This window comes from Xiphophorus hellerii, chromosome 7, assembly GCF_003331165.1.
Source record: "Xiphophorus hellerii strain 12219 chromosome 7, Xiphophorus_hellerii-4.1, whole genome shotgun sequence".
Taxonomy (NCBI): Eukaryota; Metazoa; Chordata; class Actinopteri; order Cyprinodontiformes; family Poeciliidae; genus Xiphophorus; species Xiphophorus hellerii.
In genome coordinates, this window is record NC_045678.1 from 7,799,538 (window position 1) to 7,818,118 (window position 18,581).

General features: G+C 39.6%; 1 protein-coding gene across 27 annotated transcripts in view; it reads right to left on the bottom strand.

The window, feature by feature from the left end:
- Positions 1-18,581, bottom strand: part of neb (nebulin) — a 70,045-nt gene that overhangs the window by 11,161 nt on the left and 40,303 nt on the right. For 13 of the 27 annotated variants that reach the window (XM_032567898.1, XM_032567900.1, XM_032567925.1 and 10 more), the window contains 26 exons: positions 18,436-18,540; positions 18,245-18,349; positions 18,047-18,151; positions 16,550-16,654; positions 14,914-15,015; positions 14,712-14,819; positions 13,617-13,721; positions 13,421-13,525; positions 13,223-13,327; positions 13,020-13,124; positions 12,789-12,899; positions 12,571-12,681; positions 12,381-12,482; positions 11,444-11,548; positions 10,919-11,008; positions 9,379-9,492; positions 9,010-9,114; positions 7,800-7,904; positions 6,268-6,372; positions 4,657-4,767; positions 3,357-3,467; positions 2,648-2,761; positions 1,319-1,423; positions 1,132-1,236; positions 789-893; positions 272-364 (listed from right to left, as the gene is read on the bottom strand). In XM_032567898.1, coding sequence (XP_032423789.1) covers positions 272-364; positions 789-893; positions 1,132-1,236; positions 1,319-1,423; positions 2,648-2,761; positions 3,357-3,467; positions 4,657-4,767; positions 6,268-6,372; positions 7,800-7,904; positions 9,010-9,114; positions 9,379-9,492; positions 10,919-11,008; positions 11,444-11,548; positions 12,381-12,482; positions 12,571-12,681; positions 12,789-12,899; positions 13,020-13,124; positions 13,223-13,327; positions 13,421-13,525; positions 13,617-13,721; positions 14,712-14,819; positions 14,914-15,015; positions 16,550-16,654; positions 18,047-18,151; positions 18,245-18,349; positions 18,436-18,540 — 2,742 coding nt within the window. Of the gene's footprint in view, positions 1-271; positions 365-788; positions 894-1,131; positions 1,237-1,318; positions 1,424-2,647; positions 2,762-3,356; positions 3,468-4,656; positions 4,768-6,267; positions 6,373-7,799; positions 7,905-9,009; positions 9,115-9,378; positions 9,493-10,918; positions 11,009-11,443; positions 11,549-12,380; positions 12,483-12,570; positions 12,682-12,788; positions 12,900-13,019; positions 13,125-13,222; positions 13,328-13,420; positions 13,526-13,616; positions 13,722-14,711; positions 14,820-14,913; positions 15,016-16,549; positions 16,655-17,131; positions 17,234-18,046; positions 18,152-18,244; positions 18,350-18,435; positions 18,541-18,581 lie in introns of all 27 variants that reach the window. The other 14 variants (XM_032567917.1, XM_032567916.1, XM_032567915.1 and 11 more) reach the window with 9 other exon arrangements.

Below are 18,581 nucleotides of genomic sequence, written 5' to 3' on the forward strand. Positions count from 1 at the left end.
CATGTAGTGGAAGAAAACCGCCATGCTAGACTTTTTACCAGATTATCTCTTTAGCTTCATCCTCCGATTAGGACAAAACAAACAAATCTACAAAGAGAACCGGTGGAAATTAGCTTCAAATGAAAAGCTGTACTGGAAATGTTCATGGAAAGATATTAAATATGAAGTCAGTGCAAGTTTTATTCCCAGCTGCTCAACAATGAGGGAGCATGGATGGAGAACCGAGGCCGGGGAGGGGATGGAGGGGGGGCAGGGTCACTCGTTGGAGTACCGTGCTAATGTTGCGCTGGTTACGTTTTACTCGCTCCATCTCAGGGGTTTCAGGCAGAGCCGTCCCTCCGCCCACGTCTTCTTTGTAATGAATCTTTGTGTGGATGTGGGACGAGAAGCATGAACCAGAAGTTAGCCTGATCTTCCATGTGACTCTAAATTATCTCTGATTTAAGCAAAGAGAAAAAAAACCCAAAACATTGACAGCACACGCCAACATACAAAAAAAACCCAAAACAAAACAGAAAAGCAAATTCAAAGCACACAACAAAACGCAAAGATCCCAAACGGAAACACACAAGCTCTGCACTAGCAGCTTTAAACGTTAGTCTACAGGAGTGTTTTAGTTGCTGTATCTTAACAAAGAATCGCTTAATTACTCGTTCCAAAGAGATGGGAGCTTCATGTCAGAGTTTGTTAAAATGAGGAAAGACAAACCCAAAAAAGATTAAAGATGTAAAAGTAGGTTATCAAAAACGGTAAGAAAACCCCCCAAAAAACTATCACGGAATAAATACCAAGCTGAAATTCTTTGTATTTTCTTTAACACGGAGCATTTCTGGAGTGTCCTTAACAGTAGACACTTTGCCCTTTGTGTTTTTTAGGTCAATCTGGTATTGAAGCTATAAGAAGAAGGGAAAACGGTGTGGTTAAAATGTTTCACAGTAGCAAAAAGTAGAAAATAACACTGTTTCTATCAGACTGATTAACAACGTGAACAACACGCAAGACGACTTGGAGAAACAAAAGCATAAAAGGGTATAAAATATCTTCACATCTCTTTACAAACCCGAGGCGGTATCACTGGGTATAAAAGTGACTGTCGTGATGAGCGGACGGAGGGCGTCCTTTCCAACTTACAGTGCTGAAGTTCCTCTGGTTCTCACGGACTCTCTGCATCTCTGGAGTGTCCAGGACCGGCACGTAGTGAGACATCGTCTTCTCAGCTTCCTCTTTGTATTTTTTCTGTTTCGACAACATGAGCAGATTGAAAGGCGCGCCGGGGGGTTAAAAACGGACTCGCAGGTCAGTTTCGGCGGCAGCGTACCTGGCTGACGATGTTCCTCATCTGCTGAGCGTGGATGATGTCCGGCGTGTCGATGACGGTAGTGTAGCTGGCTCGGTCCATCTCGGCGATCTGCTTGTACTTGGTCTGCAGAACAGAAGCTTTTAAGGAGGACTGAAAACGCCAGATTTCGGCGTGCACGTCTTGGATCAAGTGTTTTACAAAAGTATTGGTGTCTGTTGAACTATTACAGGTTTTGTCACAGTAACGCTCTAACCTGTAATGTATTTTCTTTTAATCAGACTAACAAACGTTGTATCAGAAGGGCATAACTGTGAAGTGGAAGGAAAATGAAAAGGGTTTTGAACAATAATTTGAAGGGAGTAAAGGAGGAATTTGTATTTTTTTACCCGTTCTTCTTTGCAAAATAGCTCGAGCTCAATCAGCTGGGACGGAGAACGACTCACGTTTTGCCCCAGATCCTCAGCTGGATTCAAGTGTGGACTTTGTTCAGGTCATTGTAGCAACTTGAATCTTCTTCAACTAAAAGAGCTCCGCTTGAGGTCAGACTGTGTAGACATACTGCAAGGTGAACATCTGCCTCAGTCTCAAGTCTTTTAATTGTTCAACAATTAAGAGACAATTAATCGTCATAATTTTACATTTAATGTCTAATGTTGGACGTCGTCTAACAATGTAAGGACTGCCAGTTGCCCTGCTTTTAGCTCAGTCTGTCTTCTCAACAACTCTCACCATCCTCACTGACTTTGCTAAGGAGCGGTGAACCCACAGCCTTATGCTGCCGCTGCCGTGTGTTAAGATAGGGGTGAAGTGAGCAAGCAGAAAATCATCAGAATGAACAGTAATAAAGACTTGAAGACATCCGTCTATGTGAAATAATGTGTACAATGTGTCGACTTGAGCAATTAAAATATTTTTTTTCAAAAAAAATTAAAATGTATTTAGTAAATAAATTATAAATCTTAGTTTATAGTTCATGTTTATAATTAATTGTGAATTCTAATTCTAAATAATGTTTGCATATTTAATTAATAAATTATAATCTTTGTTTATAATCACCTGGTTAATAAACACAGCTGATTGGTTTCGCTTGTTTTAATGTGCAAATATGAGAGGCTGCAAACACATGCACTCCAAATTCCTTCAGATTCACTTTTGGAAAAGAAGTGTGTCATTTCTCTTCCATCTCACAATTACGCATTACTTTGTGTTATTTATTTAATTTTCTTTTACGACAAACTCTCAATCAAATATACTGAATCGTGTCACTGTAATGTGACACGATTGGTAAAGGTATTTATACTCCTGAAGACACCCTGACACGTTCAGCAGATGTTACTTAGAACAGACCTGGCTGAGGATTTCAGTGGCGTTCCTGGCTCGCATGAAGTCCGGCGTGTCGGTAGCCAAAGCCAACATTCCCTTGCCCTTGATCTCCTGCTCCAGCGCCTTCTTGTACTCCCTCTGTAAATACAAACAGCAGCTTTCTTATTCACCAAAGAGATATATTGAAAACTAATTACGCTTTCATACTGAGGAAGGCCGCAAAACGCCTAGGGGTACGGGGAACAGAGGAGGTTAGCAGGAATTAGCTACGGGATTTAGGGAAAACATAGGATGGAGGAAGGTGTGGCGCTCCAATAAAGCTGCTAAGTAAAAAAAGAGTTAAGATAGTCAAGAGGATGTTAAAGCATAATTAGTTCTTTGATGAGATCATTTCAAATACGACCAAATGAATTTCTAAAAATTTGTTCAACTACACTAAAATGAACACTTTACATGTTTATTTTCTTAAAGAAAGTTAGAACAGATGAGACAACATTTATTCAAGTTTCTTTATACAAAGTGATATAAAGTAAGATGTAAAAATACAGGGGGAAACAAGATTTGAGAGATATTCTTTCAAACTAAGGAGCAATGGAACATTAGTCTTGTCAAAAAGCAGGAAGTGAGGCGATGCGGCTTAGGTGAGAGCGGGAGGGGAGGGGAGGGGGGGGAGTGTTAGGGGAAGTCAGAGGAGAGCGTGACGCCACCGCCATCACCTCTCGGTCAGTCGTACCTCACACAGGATCTGAGTGGCATTCTTTGCCCTCAAAAGCTCCGGAGTTTCCTCCAGTACAGTTAGCCCTTTACCCTTCACTCCCTCCTCTAGATCCTTCCTGTACTCTTTCTACGCCATGGAAGAAAGACAAGAGAGACTGCAGAGACGGTCGCACAGGCAGGCAAGGCCGAGGCATACGGACAATCAAGGCTCAAAGTCACCAAAATCTCAACAACAACAACAACTAAAAGAAAAAACGACAGTTGCTTCAATATTATTACAGAGAGAAACACTGTCAGTGGAGATGTTGTTGACTTTGGCAAGAATCCTGGAAATAGACAAGATGAAACACATTTTACAGGATAAAACATAGGGCTGGGCGATAAATTCATTTTTAAATAATTCATTTTTGAAGATTTAATTTCTGGAAAAACCTGGATTTCATTTTTTTTTTTCTTTCGCCAATGTAAAAAAAAAAAATATTTCAAAGTGATATCATCGTCTTGTTTACAGCTTATATTTGTTTGGACTTTGAATTCGAGTCAACTCCAGGACCAAATGTAGCAGTCAGGCTAAGATGTCCTTAATGTTTTTTTTATTTCAATAATAAAGCCATAACATGAAAATAATATGGTTGTAGGAATACAGGAATAAAGTCGTATGACAATAAAGTCAAAACAAGACAAGATATGAGAACTCCAACACAAAAAATAATTGTTTTTCCTCATAATGTTAAGACACTTTCCTAGCAAAATATTTATTCTGTTAATATTATGACCACATTATTGCAATTAAACAAAGAAATCTCATAGCCTGGCCCTAGCGCTCGTCCAACTCACAGAAATGATGATTGAAATAAAAGATTGAAAAATATTTTTTTCAAGAAAGCGAGAGAAGAAAAAACATAACTTAAAATGAGATCTGGTATTGATCTTTTATTTTGAAGCCATATCGCCCAGCCCTAATAAAACACGTAACATAGTTCGAAAACAGCATTTCACAGAAAACATCACTTCTTCAATAAAACTGTTACATGCACTCATACAGGATGCTGCTGCAAAAAGACTGATGGCGAAATGAGGAGCTTTAGACATCAGTGGATGCAGCACTAATTTCTCTGTACAGCATGCAGCGGGGTTGGAAGATGATGTTGGGTCAAACGAGCAAGCATCTTTAGAAAAAAAGAAATAAAACCCCTGAAAAGGAAAAGTCAGAGGATAAAAGGTGTGAAAGTAGAGAGGGACTTCGGTTGTGGTACAGTCTTAGTATGATGAGGAAGAAGGGGGCAAGTTAACGGGATCAACCATCCTTCTGTTACCTCGCTGGCTATTTTGGTGGCGTGTCTGACATGAATCATGGCAGGGGTGACCTCCAAGCCTGAGAGGTTCTTCCCCCTCATGAACTCCTCATAGTCCTTCTTATAGTCTTTCTATTGGCCATAAAGACACAGACAGACAGACAGACAGAGCTCAGACAAACGCATGCAGGCAGAGCAGGGCTGAAGTGCAGGTACAGCATCGTCGTTTGGGAAGCGGTCGCCAAAACGGACATTTTGTAGCCTTTCTGGTCCGACACTTGACGGAAATCTAAACACAGTGACTTGGGAGCAACTGTTCATATGCAGTACAGACCAAAAGTTTGGACACACCTTCTAATTCAATGGGTTTTCTTTATTTTCATGACTATTTATAAGGCAAGAAATCCCACTTATTAACCTGGCAGGGCAGGTTGACCTATGAAGTGAAAACCATTTCAGGTGACTACCTCTTGAAGCTCATCAAGAAAATGCAGAGTGTGTGCAAAGCAGTAATCACAGCAAAAGGTTGCTACTTTGAAGAAACTAGAATATAAGGGCTATTTTCAGTTGTTTTACACTTTTTTGTTCAGTGCATATTTCCACATGTGTTATTCATAGTTTTGATGCCTTCAGTGTGAATCTACAATGTCAATAGTCATGAAAATAAAGGAAACTCATTGAATTAAAAGGTGTGTCCAAACTTTTGGTCTGTACTGTACACCGTAGTTAATCACTGAAGCTCAACTAACACGTAGGCTAAATCCTCCCTGTTCACACCCTGTTGACTGTATGTGAACTGTGTGTTGCACAAAATAACATTCAAGTTTAAATAACAACAATAAAAAAAATCAATCATCAATATAAGAAGTAGTAAATAAATGAAAACATGTGAAATAGAAGTAACTGGGATTGAAAACTGGTGTGGTAAATATTGTCAAACGTCAAACCACAACTGAAAATGTTACAATTTTTTTTACTCCTCACCCATTTTATATCTATATCTATATATATCTATTGATAACACTTTGGATAAACAATGCATGTATTAAAGCATTAAAATAACTTTTTAAAGATCTTAGCCATGGCTTTTCAAGTTGGCTTTTCAGTGACCACAGATGATTCAAGTTATACATTTGTAAACCTGGCTGTCTGACAGTTTCAAAGGAAACTCCTGCAGGTGAGTGAAAACCTGAGCGGCCTCTTAAATTGTGTATTGTTAGGGCCGGCTGTGTGTCTTTTTGTCAGGCTTCATAGGAAAGCCATAGATCCGTTTCACTGTTGACTTCCTGCCATCATAACTGAAGTCAATTTGATACGCACATCAAATTTCAACTTAAATTTTTCGGTTGAATTACATTCTGAGCTCAGCTAGCTATAAAAGAAAGCACAATGAATGCAAGAATGATTGTTTTTAGGTGTCAAAAAGGTAATTACAAATCAAAACAGAGTGACTAAATCATTCTTCAATACTTCCAACAACTTCCGTAACTTCGTAGTTGACAACCAACCGGAAAGCTTAGAAGCTGCCAACACGGCGCTCTACATTTTGAATCTATTGAGACTCGAAGGAGTCGTTGAAGCGAAGCTGGCGTCTGCAGCTGCTTTCAGCAGGAGGGTGAGGAGAGTCTTTACCTGGCTCTGCATGTGCTGGGCCTCCTTAGCGGTCACATAAGTTGGAGTCTCAAAGTCCAGCATGGGTTTGCCCTTCTCCTTCTCGTACTTCTCCTTGTATTTAACCTGAAACGGCCCAAACAGAGCGCAGTGTAAAATAAGCTTGATTTAAATGTTGCTATCTAAAAGCTGGTACATCATGAGAAATATACTTAGCTTGTAGACTCTCTTATCCTAAGAGTCAAATCTGCACGTATATTTTTCACATTTAAACCAATGTATGAGGTAGGGATTGTCCCAATTCAATCCCAAGTGTTATATTGGGGTCTAATGTAAAACCTTTTTAATTTTTTAAAATGTTTTTGTTGTTGTTCTGCCCCATTAGCACAATGTTAGCACAATCTCCCTAGCCAAACTGCTCTTTGCTTTACTGAAGCTCAACCCCTAAAGCCGGGGTGTCAAACTCATTTTCATTTTGGGCCAAATCAAGACCATGAATGTTATTAAAGGGCCGGCTGTGCCAGAATGTATTGCTAGAACCTGCTAACGAAACTGTTAAAATCTAAATAAATTCTTCAAATTAAATAATATTCAGTCCGTAAGGGATTTGGTGATCGTTTTTGTGATTTCCTTCCAATACAAATCAAAGTGTTTGTGGTATTAGTTTAGAAATATCTGTGCTTTTTACTACTCGCCGTATCATTAAGGATTATAACTTGACATCAAGAAAATCTTAAGCAGCTGTTGGATAGAGGTAAGAAATACCGCCCCCTGCAGGTGGGAGTAAACTAACACTTACATCCAAAAATCTGCAACAAACTCCCGATTATGTATCAGTGCGAAAAAGTGCAGGGATTTGTTGGTTTTGTGTGAATTCGCAAGAAGCAGGAGGCAATAAATAGATAAAAACTGCTTTGATTTGACTGATGAAGTGATATTTAAGCAGGCTGTTATCTTGACGGTTCTATTTATGTGTCACATTAAGAGTCTAGAGGGCCACATAAAAAGCTGCGGCGGGCCGGATTTGGCCCCCGGGCCTTGAGTTTGACGTGCTCTAAAGGATCAAGGTTCTTCCAGAACAATGACCGGGTACTTTTCCTCTTTAGAGTGACGTTGCAGATTCCTCTCAGTGTGTTTCAAGCGACCCAGATGGCTGTCTGTAACTGAGCGCAGTGCAGAGAGCAGCTGAAACAACCAGTCATTAAATTCTACTGTGTTCGATGAAAAAGTACTAAGTTTGTGAAGCAAGATGACATTTCCTGTGCGTTTTGTCTGCACATGACCAACAGTAAAAAAAATTCAGTCTTTTTAAAATTGTGTGTTAGCATTGCTAACTTCAGCCTAGCTTTTCAGTCTAAAAACATTGCTAGCAGGATCAAAGAACAGAGGAGCAGCACTATCAAACTGGGAATATCTCTACTTTTAAATGACCAGAATTTGTAGAAAAATGTAATAAATACTGATCAGGACATCCCTAGTGTCTTGTGGAAATTCAGACAGACTGGAAGATACTTTCAGGGTGTTAGTTGGTGCCCACAGTTTGTACCACTTACGTTGCTCTGAAGCTCAGAGGCCTCCTTGAGATGAAGTTGCTCTGGTGTGTCAGGAATCATGTGGTAGTGACCCTTACTCTCCTCAAATTTCTTCTTGTAGCGGTACTACAGGGAATTCCCAGTAGAGTCAGGCAGCTCAGTACAGTAAATGTGGCGTGTCTGGCTAGAGCCTACTCCATTTCAAATGAAGGACTCAGGCCGGACCTTGCAGGAGTATTCACATGCCTACAACTTTTCACATTTTATCACAGTAAAACTTTAGGGGTTTTGTGCGATAGACCAATGGAAAGTAGTGTGAATTGTGAAGTACAAGGACAGATTATGCATGGTGGGGGCCAGGGGACATACCGTTTCAGGCTTAGTCACATATTCTTAGCTACATTTAAGTCTGAACTTTGGCTAGACCACTCTAATACATGAACATGCTTTGAGCTAAACCATTTTATTGTAGCACTGAGAGCATGTTTGGGTATTTGTCCTGCAGGAAGATGAATCTTCTCTCCTGTCTCATTTCTTTTGTGGCCTCAGTATTTTTAACACCTTCTTTTTCTTCTTCCTTATTTGTGTTATGTCCCCTGCACGGCTTGTGGCGAACTTTAAAAAGGATTTTTTAAAGTAAAGGAGACCAAATACACATGCATGCCACCATTTTCAGAGTTAGATTTGCAAAATATTTGAAAACTATCCTTCAACTTATGAATGAATCACTACATTTAGTTGGTCTATCACGTAAAAGCCTGTGATTCCAACTTGACGAAATGTAAAAAGGGGTCAGAGCGTTAGGAATACTTTTGCAAGGCACTGTAAATATCATAAACAGCAGCAAACGCTAACTTCAATCATTAATGCAAAGATGTAGTTATAAATTAGAGGATAAAATGATCGATAGACTTTTATTTTATGTTAGGCGATCCTCAATCAAAGTTTGATTTGACCTACAGGAGTAAAAGTGAAGCGTTAGATGTTAAAGGTGAGGAGGGTCGGGATCACTACCAGATGAGGTCTGTAAGATGATGGGTGTTTAGATGAAGGATACTAGAGTTCCAGTCTATATGCGATGGTGAATGGTTTACAACAAGCTTGTAGTAGGTTCTGTTACTGTTTCAACAGACTACTGAGGGTGGACAAGAAGAAGGCAGCCAGGGTGGGAGCAGGAAAGGGTTAAATGGTGATAATGATGATGATAGTGGCGGTGGTGATGGTATCTTACGTCACTTGAGAGCTTGCTGGTGCTCAGGCTGTGCTGCATGGACAGAGACTCGGCCATGTCAGTCACAGGTTTGTGGATCTTCTTCAGGTCACCTTTGTACTTCACCTGGGTGGCGTCAAGAGACGAAGTTTTAACGCAGTGAGCACCTAATCTTTTGTCAGCCGATGTGAAATCAGAAATGAGGTGCTGTTACACATATTTAGGAGGACTTGGCTTAATTAACTTTAGCTTATTCAAGATTTCATTGGTTTTTGAAGACTTTTGACGATTTTAAAGGATAACCTTCCAGACTTCGAGGAGCCGCTCGACGGCCACCTCCGAGTGTTTACATACAGAAACCGGCATGAAGCTGGTTCTGGGATTGCCTACCTCACTAGCCAGGTCGTTGGCATCCTTCAGGGTTTTGTACATCTTGCTCTCCTTCAGGTCAAATTGAGGTTTCTTCCCTTTCATCTCCTTGTCAAACTTCTCCTTGTACCTCACCTGGTAAGGCAGAAAGGCGACACATACTGGAAGTCAGCATGAGCTCTGAGTCGGGACAAACAAGTGGATTTACAGACTCGAAGTGACACAAAGACACGGTATGCAAGTGTATCCGAAAGGATTAGTAACTCAGATTTCTTGCAGGCAGTTTCCTTGCCTTGGACATGCTGTGTAACATTTGGTATCTGTGGACAGTACCAGTCCACATTTATTGTGACCCCCGGTTGAATCTGTATGATGAAAAACATTCGTTTGTCTTTTTATTCACAGCAGCATAATATCACTCTTCATCGATCCAACCTTTAAGCTGTGTACATTTACTCACCGTGAGAAAAATAATTCTATAATTTTGCTGAAAACATTTAATGAACACAGGAATAAAATGTAATAAAATTAAAAGTTTTTGAAACCTTTTTCAGCTTGAGACTATGATCCTGGAATACAAGACGAATTTGTCTTAAACAATCATGCACTTTCTTTTTTAATCAGGGATGACAATAAATGTACCTGGTACTTTAAATGTTCTTATATGTGCATGCAAATATATATTTTTTATTATTCCATGTATACATTTCATATGTAACCCCAACCAAAAACTGATAAATGACAGGAAAAGTCAACATCTGAACATGTAAAAAGAATCTTAAAAGTTCAAGCTGATATTTTTCTCTTAGCTATTGAACATAAAAGCATTGTTGTTTTTTTTAAAAAAAACAATAGTATATTTTTAAATCTATTTCTGATGCTTTTAATCTGAACAAACTGATGCATTTAATAGCCAGTAGAAGTGATAGTTTTGTTTTTTGACCCACTTATTCAATTCATGTATAATAATAGGCATAAAAAAAGTTTACTAATGTATTCCACTAAACTAGTTGTGTATAAAGAATATGTTAAGAACATAAATAACAAGTGAACACAATAAACATTTTAGAAATAAACCATTAGCATCCCCAAAGCTGTTAGCTTAGCTGAAGTCTACAAGGCTATGCTGCCCCCTAGTGTTCAAATCATAAATAAATCCCAGAAAAGTTCTCTAAGCCAAAACAAAAGCTTCAGAAAAATACAGCAGTGAAAGCTGCGATCTATCAGAAACACAAGGAAGAATAATCTGAAACTATTTTTTTAAAAATCCAAACAAATACAGTCTGAATACCAGTGCAGCTGTTGCATTTTCTAGGCTTAGCATTGAGCCACAGCTTGTCCTACTGAGGAAAACAAGGGATGCACACATAACTGAAGGGTGCAAACAAACAGCAAGGCAAATCAAAGCACAAAATAGTTTCATACACTGGATAAAAAAAAAGAAGAAGTTTTTAGACCCTTGTAGCTCAAAATTACTTAACAAAATAAAATACAATTCACTTTAAGAGACAGACAGACAGATAGCAGCATCCCTTCAGTTTTAGGACATGCGCCTCCTTACATCACTAGTCACCGCACTCATTTTCTTAATGTGTCGCATCAGTGGGGTATCATAGGAAGCTGCTCCATGGAGGGAGGCCTTGCCCTCCACCTACAAAGCCCAGCGAGGGGTTGTGGAATGAGGAGACAAAGACATTATGGGAGCAGAGATGAGAGGAAAGAGATTAGGACGACTAGCGAGAGAGAAGAGGAGTGGAGAAAGAAGAGAGACACATGAAGTCAGGTTTAAGGATGGAGTTAGACATGTTAAACATGAATATGTATTATGAAGTCACAGTGACAGATTAAAACATGGATTTTAATACGAAGGTGACAAAGGAAGCACTATCAAAGAGCTGCTAGTTCAGTCGTTGTGCCAAGAGGAGTGCTGCTAATAGCATCACATCTACCACAGCGAGGAAGTCTGAAAACTAAACCAATGAGGTAAAAAACCCCAAAAAACCTAAAGAAATGTTAGCAGAAGGGGTGAGGTGTGTCTGTATCCTGAGATGTAGGAAGAGAAAATGATTTATTTCTCTTGTTGTACCTGACTGGTCAGCTGGGACACACGGGTCGCCAAAGCGATGTCTGGCCGGTGGATCAGGGAACCTCCACGACTGGCCTCTTCGCGCGCCTTTTCACGGTAACCGATCTGATGGGCGGAGGAGGAAACGAGAGTCAGAGCGCCAGAAACAAACCCAACTGATGCAGCTGTGGGCTTGTTTTGGTTTCAGATTGGCGTTAGGGAACGATGTGCGACGGTTAAAGTCGCGGTCAGTGTGGCTCAGCGGTCACAGCCTCGTGAAAACAAACACAAAAAGCTAATAAAAGACGACTTTGTTGTTTTTCACAATACTTTAATTTGTGCAGTAATATCTCAAAGTGCTTAAAGAAAAACGTGATTTGAATTATTTAAATTAGCCAAAAACACATGGCTATTGCTGCATATATTATATTATTATTACTATTCAATTATTGTTGGCGTTTTTGTTATTAATGCTAGTTTTCAGCATTAAAACTAGCATTTTTAATTCTAGCTTCAATGCTAGCATAAAATACATTAGCATTATATTTTAGAAGAAACGTTATATTAGAAGAAATACCATTGTTCTAAATAATATTTCTTCATTAATTAGAAGATATAATGATTGTTCATCCACTGTAATTAAATTAAATAGATAATATATTGATTTGCTAACTATTAAGTACGAGTTTATTTGTTATATGTATGTATTATACATATAATAAATGCAGGATTATGCATGTAACGGTGGATAAGGAGTGGGAACATTGATAAGTTTATACTTCCACCCCACTCTCTTGAATAAGTAAAACAAAAGTTTTGACATTTTGGTTGATGCTCAAAGTATTTTTTCTACGTATTCAAAATATAAACAAGTCCATGGACAACATTTGAACTTTCACTCGCTCAAATCGAATCACCATTTTCTCCAAAATGATGTCTACGTGTGTTTGATGCTTACATCACTGACGAGCTTAGCAGCCTGGGTGGCCTTCCTGATGTCAGGACGGTCCACTACAGTAGTGTAGTGCAGGTTGGCTTTGGCGTCCTTTTTGTAGGCGACCTATGGTACGATACGGAGAGAGAGAGAGTACAGTGTAAAAACCGAGCAGCACCTCAAAAGACAAACGTTCGTGTGGAAATACTCTCACATTGCTCTGACTCTTCGCCACGTCCATGGCGTGCTGAACGTCGGGCGGCACGATCATGTGGTTGTACACTGACTTGCCTCTCTCCTTCTCGAACTTCTGTTTGTATTGTTTCTGTACGTTTGGGAGAACAAGAGAGTTTCATAGACGCAGTTCAAGAGGAGGAGATGATTTGGGGGCCTTTGGCTGATTTGGGTACAATATAAAAAAAAACGTTGTACCTCGCTGACCAGCTTCTTGACCTCCCTGCTGTGGGCGGTATCGCGAGTCTCAGCCAGCTTGGTGAATGAGCCGGACTGCATGATCTTCTTGCTTTCTTGCTTGTATTTGCTCTGAGAATGGATGTGGAAGCGTCAAGATTCTCATCTAGTGTTGATACACTTTACTCCCAACATAAAGTTTGGTAAAAGATGCGCAAATAATGGAGCACCATTTTATTTATAAGCCCTCACCTCTGATATTAGCGTGCGCACGGCTTTGGCATGGAGGATCTGAGGAGTATCCAGAACAGGTATGTAGTGGCCCTTTCCCTTCTCATACTTCTCTTTGTACTTCACCTGAAGAAGGTGGAAAAAAAGGTGTTTGATTTGTTGATGTGGTTCATTGGTTAATCTTCCAGGTTCTTTCACAGATTACTGTCACAAGAACCACTTACGTCACTGGCCATTTCAGCATTTTTCTTGTACAGGAGAGTGTACTTGTCATCTGCTATAGGTATCACACAGCCCTTCATCATCTCTTTGTCATACTTGTACTCAACCTGTGAGTGAAATTGTGTTTAGATCAATACTGACAAATGCACAAAGATATAGAAATTACACTTATGTAAAAAACAAACGAACAATGGACTCACGTCACTCTGCTGCAGAGAGTTTTTGGCAGCATTGATAAAATCTGGTCTGTCTGCCGTCCAGATCCACTTGTTCTTAGTTGCCTCATACTTCTTCTTGTAGTCGAGCTAATAACAGAAACGTAAGAAGTACTTTATAACTGTTGCTAGGGTGTTTTGTGTTTCCAACAAGCATTGTCAGTTTCTTATAGATGCTTACATTGCTGATGTTCTTGTAGGCCTCCTTGGCAGCACGGATCTCATGAGCCTCTGGGTCCATGTTGATCTGGGCTTTGCTCTTCTCATACACCTCTTTGTATTTCAGCTGAAAGAGGAATCAGGATAAATAGTTACAAGAAAGAATAGCCTGGTCAAGGCCAATCGTCATTAAGTTTCACCAAATGTTTCACTGCAGCGCTGCTACAGATGAAATCTTTTAAATGAGATGCCATAAAGCATGAAGAAAGGAGTGAATGGCTTCCTTCAGCTGTATGAAGCTTAGAGTAATACACTGACAGGCGTTTTAAAAGTGTAGATGGGGAGTTGAGAGCTGCATGTTTGTTAAGCAGCCAACTGGAGGCTGGCTAACTGAGCAGATAGCCTGACTAATTAGCCAGTTAATATTGGCTTTATTGTTCTCACAGCATTTTGGGCTGTAAGCACATTCACATAGAAACTACTAAAACTATAAAATTAGTATTTCTGCTGAAATAAAAATAATAAATCATTATTTATTATATATATCAATATTCTAACCTGTAATATTTCAGTTTGATACATTAAAGCTGCAGGATGTAACCTTTATAAAAAATGTATTAATTTTTTTAAACATATTTCTTAAAACTTTATGTTATACTGTCACTCAGTTCAGTATAACAGGAGCTGCGAAAAAAAAATTCTATTGGCTGTTTCAGTCAGAAGCAGCCAATCAGAGCCAGGGGGCGGGCCTTAGCACTGTCAATCACTCACGTACCCTCCCTCTTGCTCTCTGCTGTGCTACAGCTCCTTTCTCACAATAGAGCCTACGTGAATGCTCAAGATGGTTACCATGGATGGAGGATAAACAGCTTCCCGGTAACAGTAAATTGTTTTTCTACCATTAGCACAGCTGCAGCGCATACACAAGCATGACTGACAGTGCTAAGACCCTCCTTATAGCTCTGTTAAAATAAAACCTACGCAGGCTACTACAGCTTTAGTTCTGTGATATACTAATAAGTGCTGTGTTTCTTTTTTCAGATACAAGGAATTGGATCATGTTACAAATTTGTAGATGAAAACATATGTAGAAATATGTTGCTAGAGTGAAACTTACGTTGCTGGTGATCTCTTTGACCTTCTTCATGTGCTGCTGGTGTGGAGTATCATAAGGCAAGGTGTATCCTTTGGCTTTGGTCTTGTTGTACTCCATCCTGTAGATGACCTAAGAAGAGACAAGGAATATTTTAGTAACAGAAATTACAAAAAATAAAAATAAAAATGCTAGTAGATGATAGGGAAACTCCACTAAAACTTACATCAGTGATCTTCTTGCTGCGTTTGTGAGCCTCATACTCAGGAGTCTCCAGGACAGATGTGAACTTATCTTTGGCGCGCTCGTACTGCTCCCTGTACTTCCACTGAGGACGGACGAGTAAAGTTAGTTTAGCTCGTAAAAAGGCAATGTATTAAATGTTTAACATTCAAATCTGGCATTGTTTTGGTTTTCAACTTATGAATGCAAAGAGAAACTATCCAAAAAGAACAAAATTATTTGAAATATCTTTAAAGCCAAAGAGAATTAAAAACATGTGCCTAACAGACACTTAACATTTTAGATTAAATTAAAATAGTCCAATAATAAACTTACAATTTATTACAGGTTATTATTGTAATAAACAGCAATTTATCACAATAATAAATTCCAGTAATTACAAGTTAGATTATTGCTATTGTTCAATTTTCTGTTTTTTGGATAGTTATCTGACTCCAATTAAAGAAAAGTCAGAAACATCATATCAACTTCCATCAAAAAGAACTAAGTGGAGTATTAGCATGCATAATATTCACCAAAAACATGCTTTGTGAGACACATACAGACACAAGGATGACAATTAAAACACAAATTACCACTACTTAGTGATGAAAGTCTGCAGCGCTCACATCCTTCTCGTTAACCAGCTGCTCTTCTCACTGAGCTAAACTTAATATTACTTCGCAATTTACCCACAAAATAATGCATTTTTACATAAAACTACAGCAGAATTATAAGTTATCCCTTGTTTTGAATTTTCTCATGGAGTTAGGAGTGTTAATAAAGGAGCTGCTCAGTTTTTCTGTATAGTTTGACTACCTCTGGCGATGCAATGTAATGTCGCTTTGGTAAAATGCTACATAGTAAAAATGGATACAATAAAAAATTTAGAAAAAGAACCGAAAATCAGCACCTAATTTAATATAACAATAAATATGCAGAAGCTGTGTAGAAGGGGACTAACACGTTTTATGATTCTATGTTTGGTCTCAACTGTGCAACGACATTGTGTTTTAGAAAAAGTTAAAAGTTTCACTGACGATGAAAGGGAAGTGATGGAGGGATTAGGAAATGGAGGAGGAGGAATACATGGGTTTAGAACCACTTTTAGGAGGATTAAATGGATGAAACAAAAATGTCCACAAACACCAGGAAGAAAGAAACAATCTCTAAAAACAACGTCAAAACTTGAAAACCAAGTGATATGGCAAAAATATCAAATCGCATTATTTTGTCTTTCAAATGAATAGATCAAATTTTCATGTAAAAATATAGCTTTTATTAGAAAAGAACATACACTTGGGTCAAAAATGATTAATTAATTTACCTTCTCAGACTTTATTTAGGTCATTTCTGAACAGAATATTATCTTTTTGTCAACTTGTGTCGCCCTTAACCAGCAGACTTCATCTGAATCCAAAAACAGAGCTCAATGTAAAAAGCCAAACTACAACGTCACAACGCAGTGCACTATGGCTACATAAAACGCTAGTTTGTGAAGCTAAAGTAAAACTGAAATGAAAAATGTCCCAATCTCATAACCGTCTAATAACTTAGCATCATCCAGTTGAAGGACGTGGTTCCTGTGTGTTTGTGGACAGGTCTCTGTTACAACAGCTCTCTGGTCTCTGACGGTTTACCTTGCTGCCCATAACGGACTGGCAAAGGGCTGTGAGGATGTCAGGGCGGAGAAACTCATTGCAGCCACTCTTTAGTAGATCCTTTGCTCGGGATTTATACATTTTCTGTCCACACACACACACAAACGAACATACACACACACAGAGCATGCCACAGTTTAGAACAAACTAGACAACACTGGGAGGGACTGGAGGAACGCTCCGGAGATCCGAGGAAGACACTCGAGTGTACTCATCTGTCCCCACAGAGAGAGACAGAAGTGACCACCTTCACTAGAGTCAGGTTTGTAAAATAAACGATTTAGATAATCTCTGAAGTCAAGCTGTCTCTCTCACGGAACAGATGCAGACAGGTCATGCTCACTCAAGATAGCAGCTGCTGTTTGAGTGGCATGGATTACAGGAACCTGTGAGGGACAAATAGGAAGAGACGATGATACAGAGGACCCCATCACAGCCATGCGGCGACCAGCCCCACCGGCAGGTCTGTTGAAGACCTCATGCGCCGGGTGTGAGCGGCCCAGGGGACCGGCGGCGTGCGGGTGAGGCCGCCCGGTCGCCCGCCACATCCGGGACGGTTACCTGGCTCATCTTCCTGTTCTCCCTGGCCAGCTGGTATCTAGGATCGTCTGTGGTTATGGTGAACTTATCCCTGGTCTTCTCATAATTAGCTCTGTAGATCCTCTGCTCAGAATTTCAGAAAGTTGTTAAAAACAAATGTGGGGGGGAGAGGAAGGCGTCTCTAGAATGTCAGCAAACTTTAAGGAACAGAAGTAAAAAAAGATAACATGTTGCTGTAAAAATGGACAAAAATGTAAAATATGCCTCGCTACACCTGAAAAACAGCTGAAGGTGGTTCCCAAATATTTTTCCCCAGAAAAATATTTTCTTTTTTGTTTTGTTGCTTTAACAAAAAGAAAAGAAAACCCACAGTCCTGGGATGGGATGCATGTTACCAATTAATCCCATCGGTATCCAAGCAACCATTTTCCAACATTTATGCATAACATTTGTAACAATGTAGTGTATTTACTACGGATGGACTAGTGACTAGCCGATATTTACTGATATTGCATATAGTATTTATATATATTTCACTATCCTGCTGACACTTTGAAAAAAAAAACAACCACAACACTCCCAAACTATTTACTATTTTATATGATTCCAATTACATGAAAACACTTGAGATAAGGCAGCTATATGTGTAAAAGTAGAATTTGAACCCAGTGCAGTTTCACCTAGGCTGCCTGTTCAACAACATGATTTCAAATTAAAGCCTGGCGCCGCCCGCCTCACCACCACCCGAGCTGTTAGCTCCCCCAATGTTGAGAATCAGTGATCTAAGCGAAACTGTCTAATAAAAGAAAAACATTACATTATTTTACCTCTAAGTAGAGAGTCCAAGAGAGAAGCAAAGAGACAGATAAACACGGTTGATCATTTCAGAGCAAATAATGACGAGATCATTTGAGGCAATAGAAGGGAAGGACTCACGTCGTTGATCAGAACCGAGGCGTTCCTTGCAGCCTCGAAGAACGGCGTGTCGCATGTGTATCTGAAGTTTCCTCTGTTCTTCTCAAATGAGGATTTGTACAGTTTCTGTACAAAACATAAATACATAAAAGGATGGTTGAAAAACAGAATCTATTCTTGTTGTAAACATTGAATATATGAAATGAATTTTTCCCTCACCTCACTGTACAGAGCCTTGTTCCTGTCAGCCATCACCAACTCAGGAGTGTCCCAAACGTAGCACCCAATACCCTTCAGCCAATCCAAGTCCTCCTTGTACTTCACCTAAAACCACAAACAAAACCAAGAGTTTCACACAGATACCGCGCAGCATGTTAGTCCTCCTGTTGGGTGCAGCTTTGAGTACTTACGCTGCTGACGTTGTCGTTGGCTATCTTGCTGAAGAAGAACTCGGGGCGGTCGGGAATGGACTTCCACGTGCCCAGAGAGCTGATGTACTTCTCTCTGTATTTCACCTGCGGAGCAGAAACGGAGCGAGTCGCGAGTCATTCGCCTT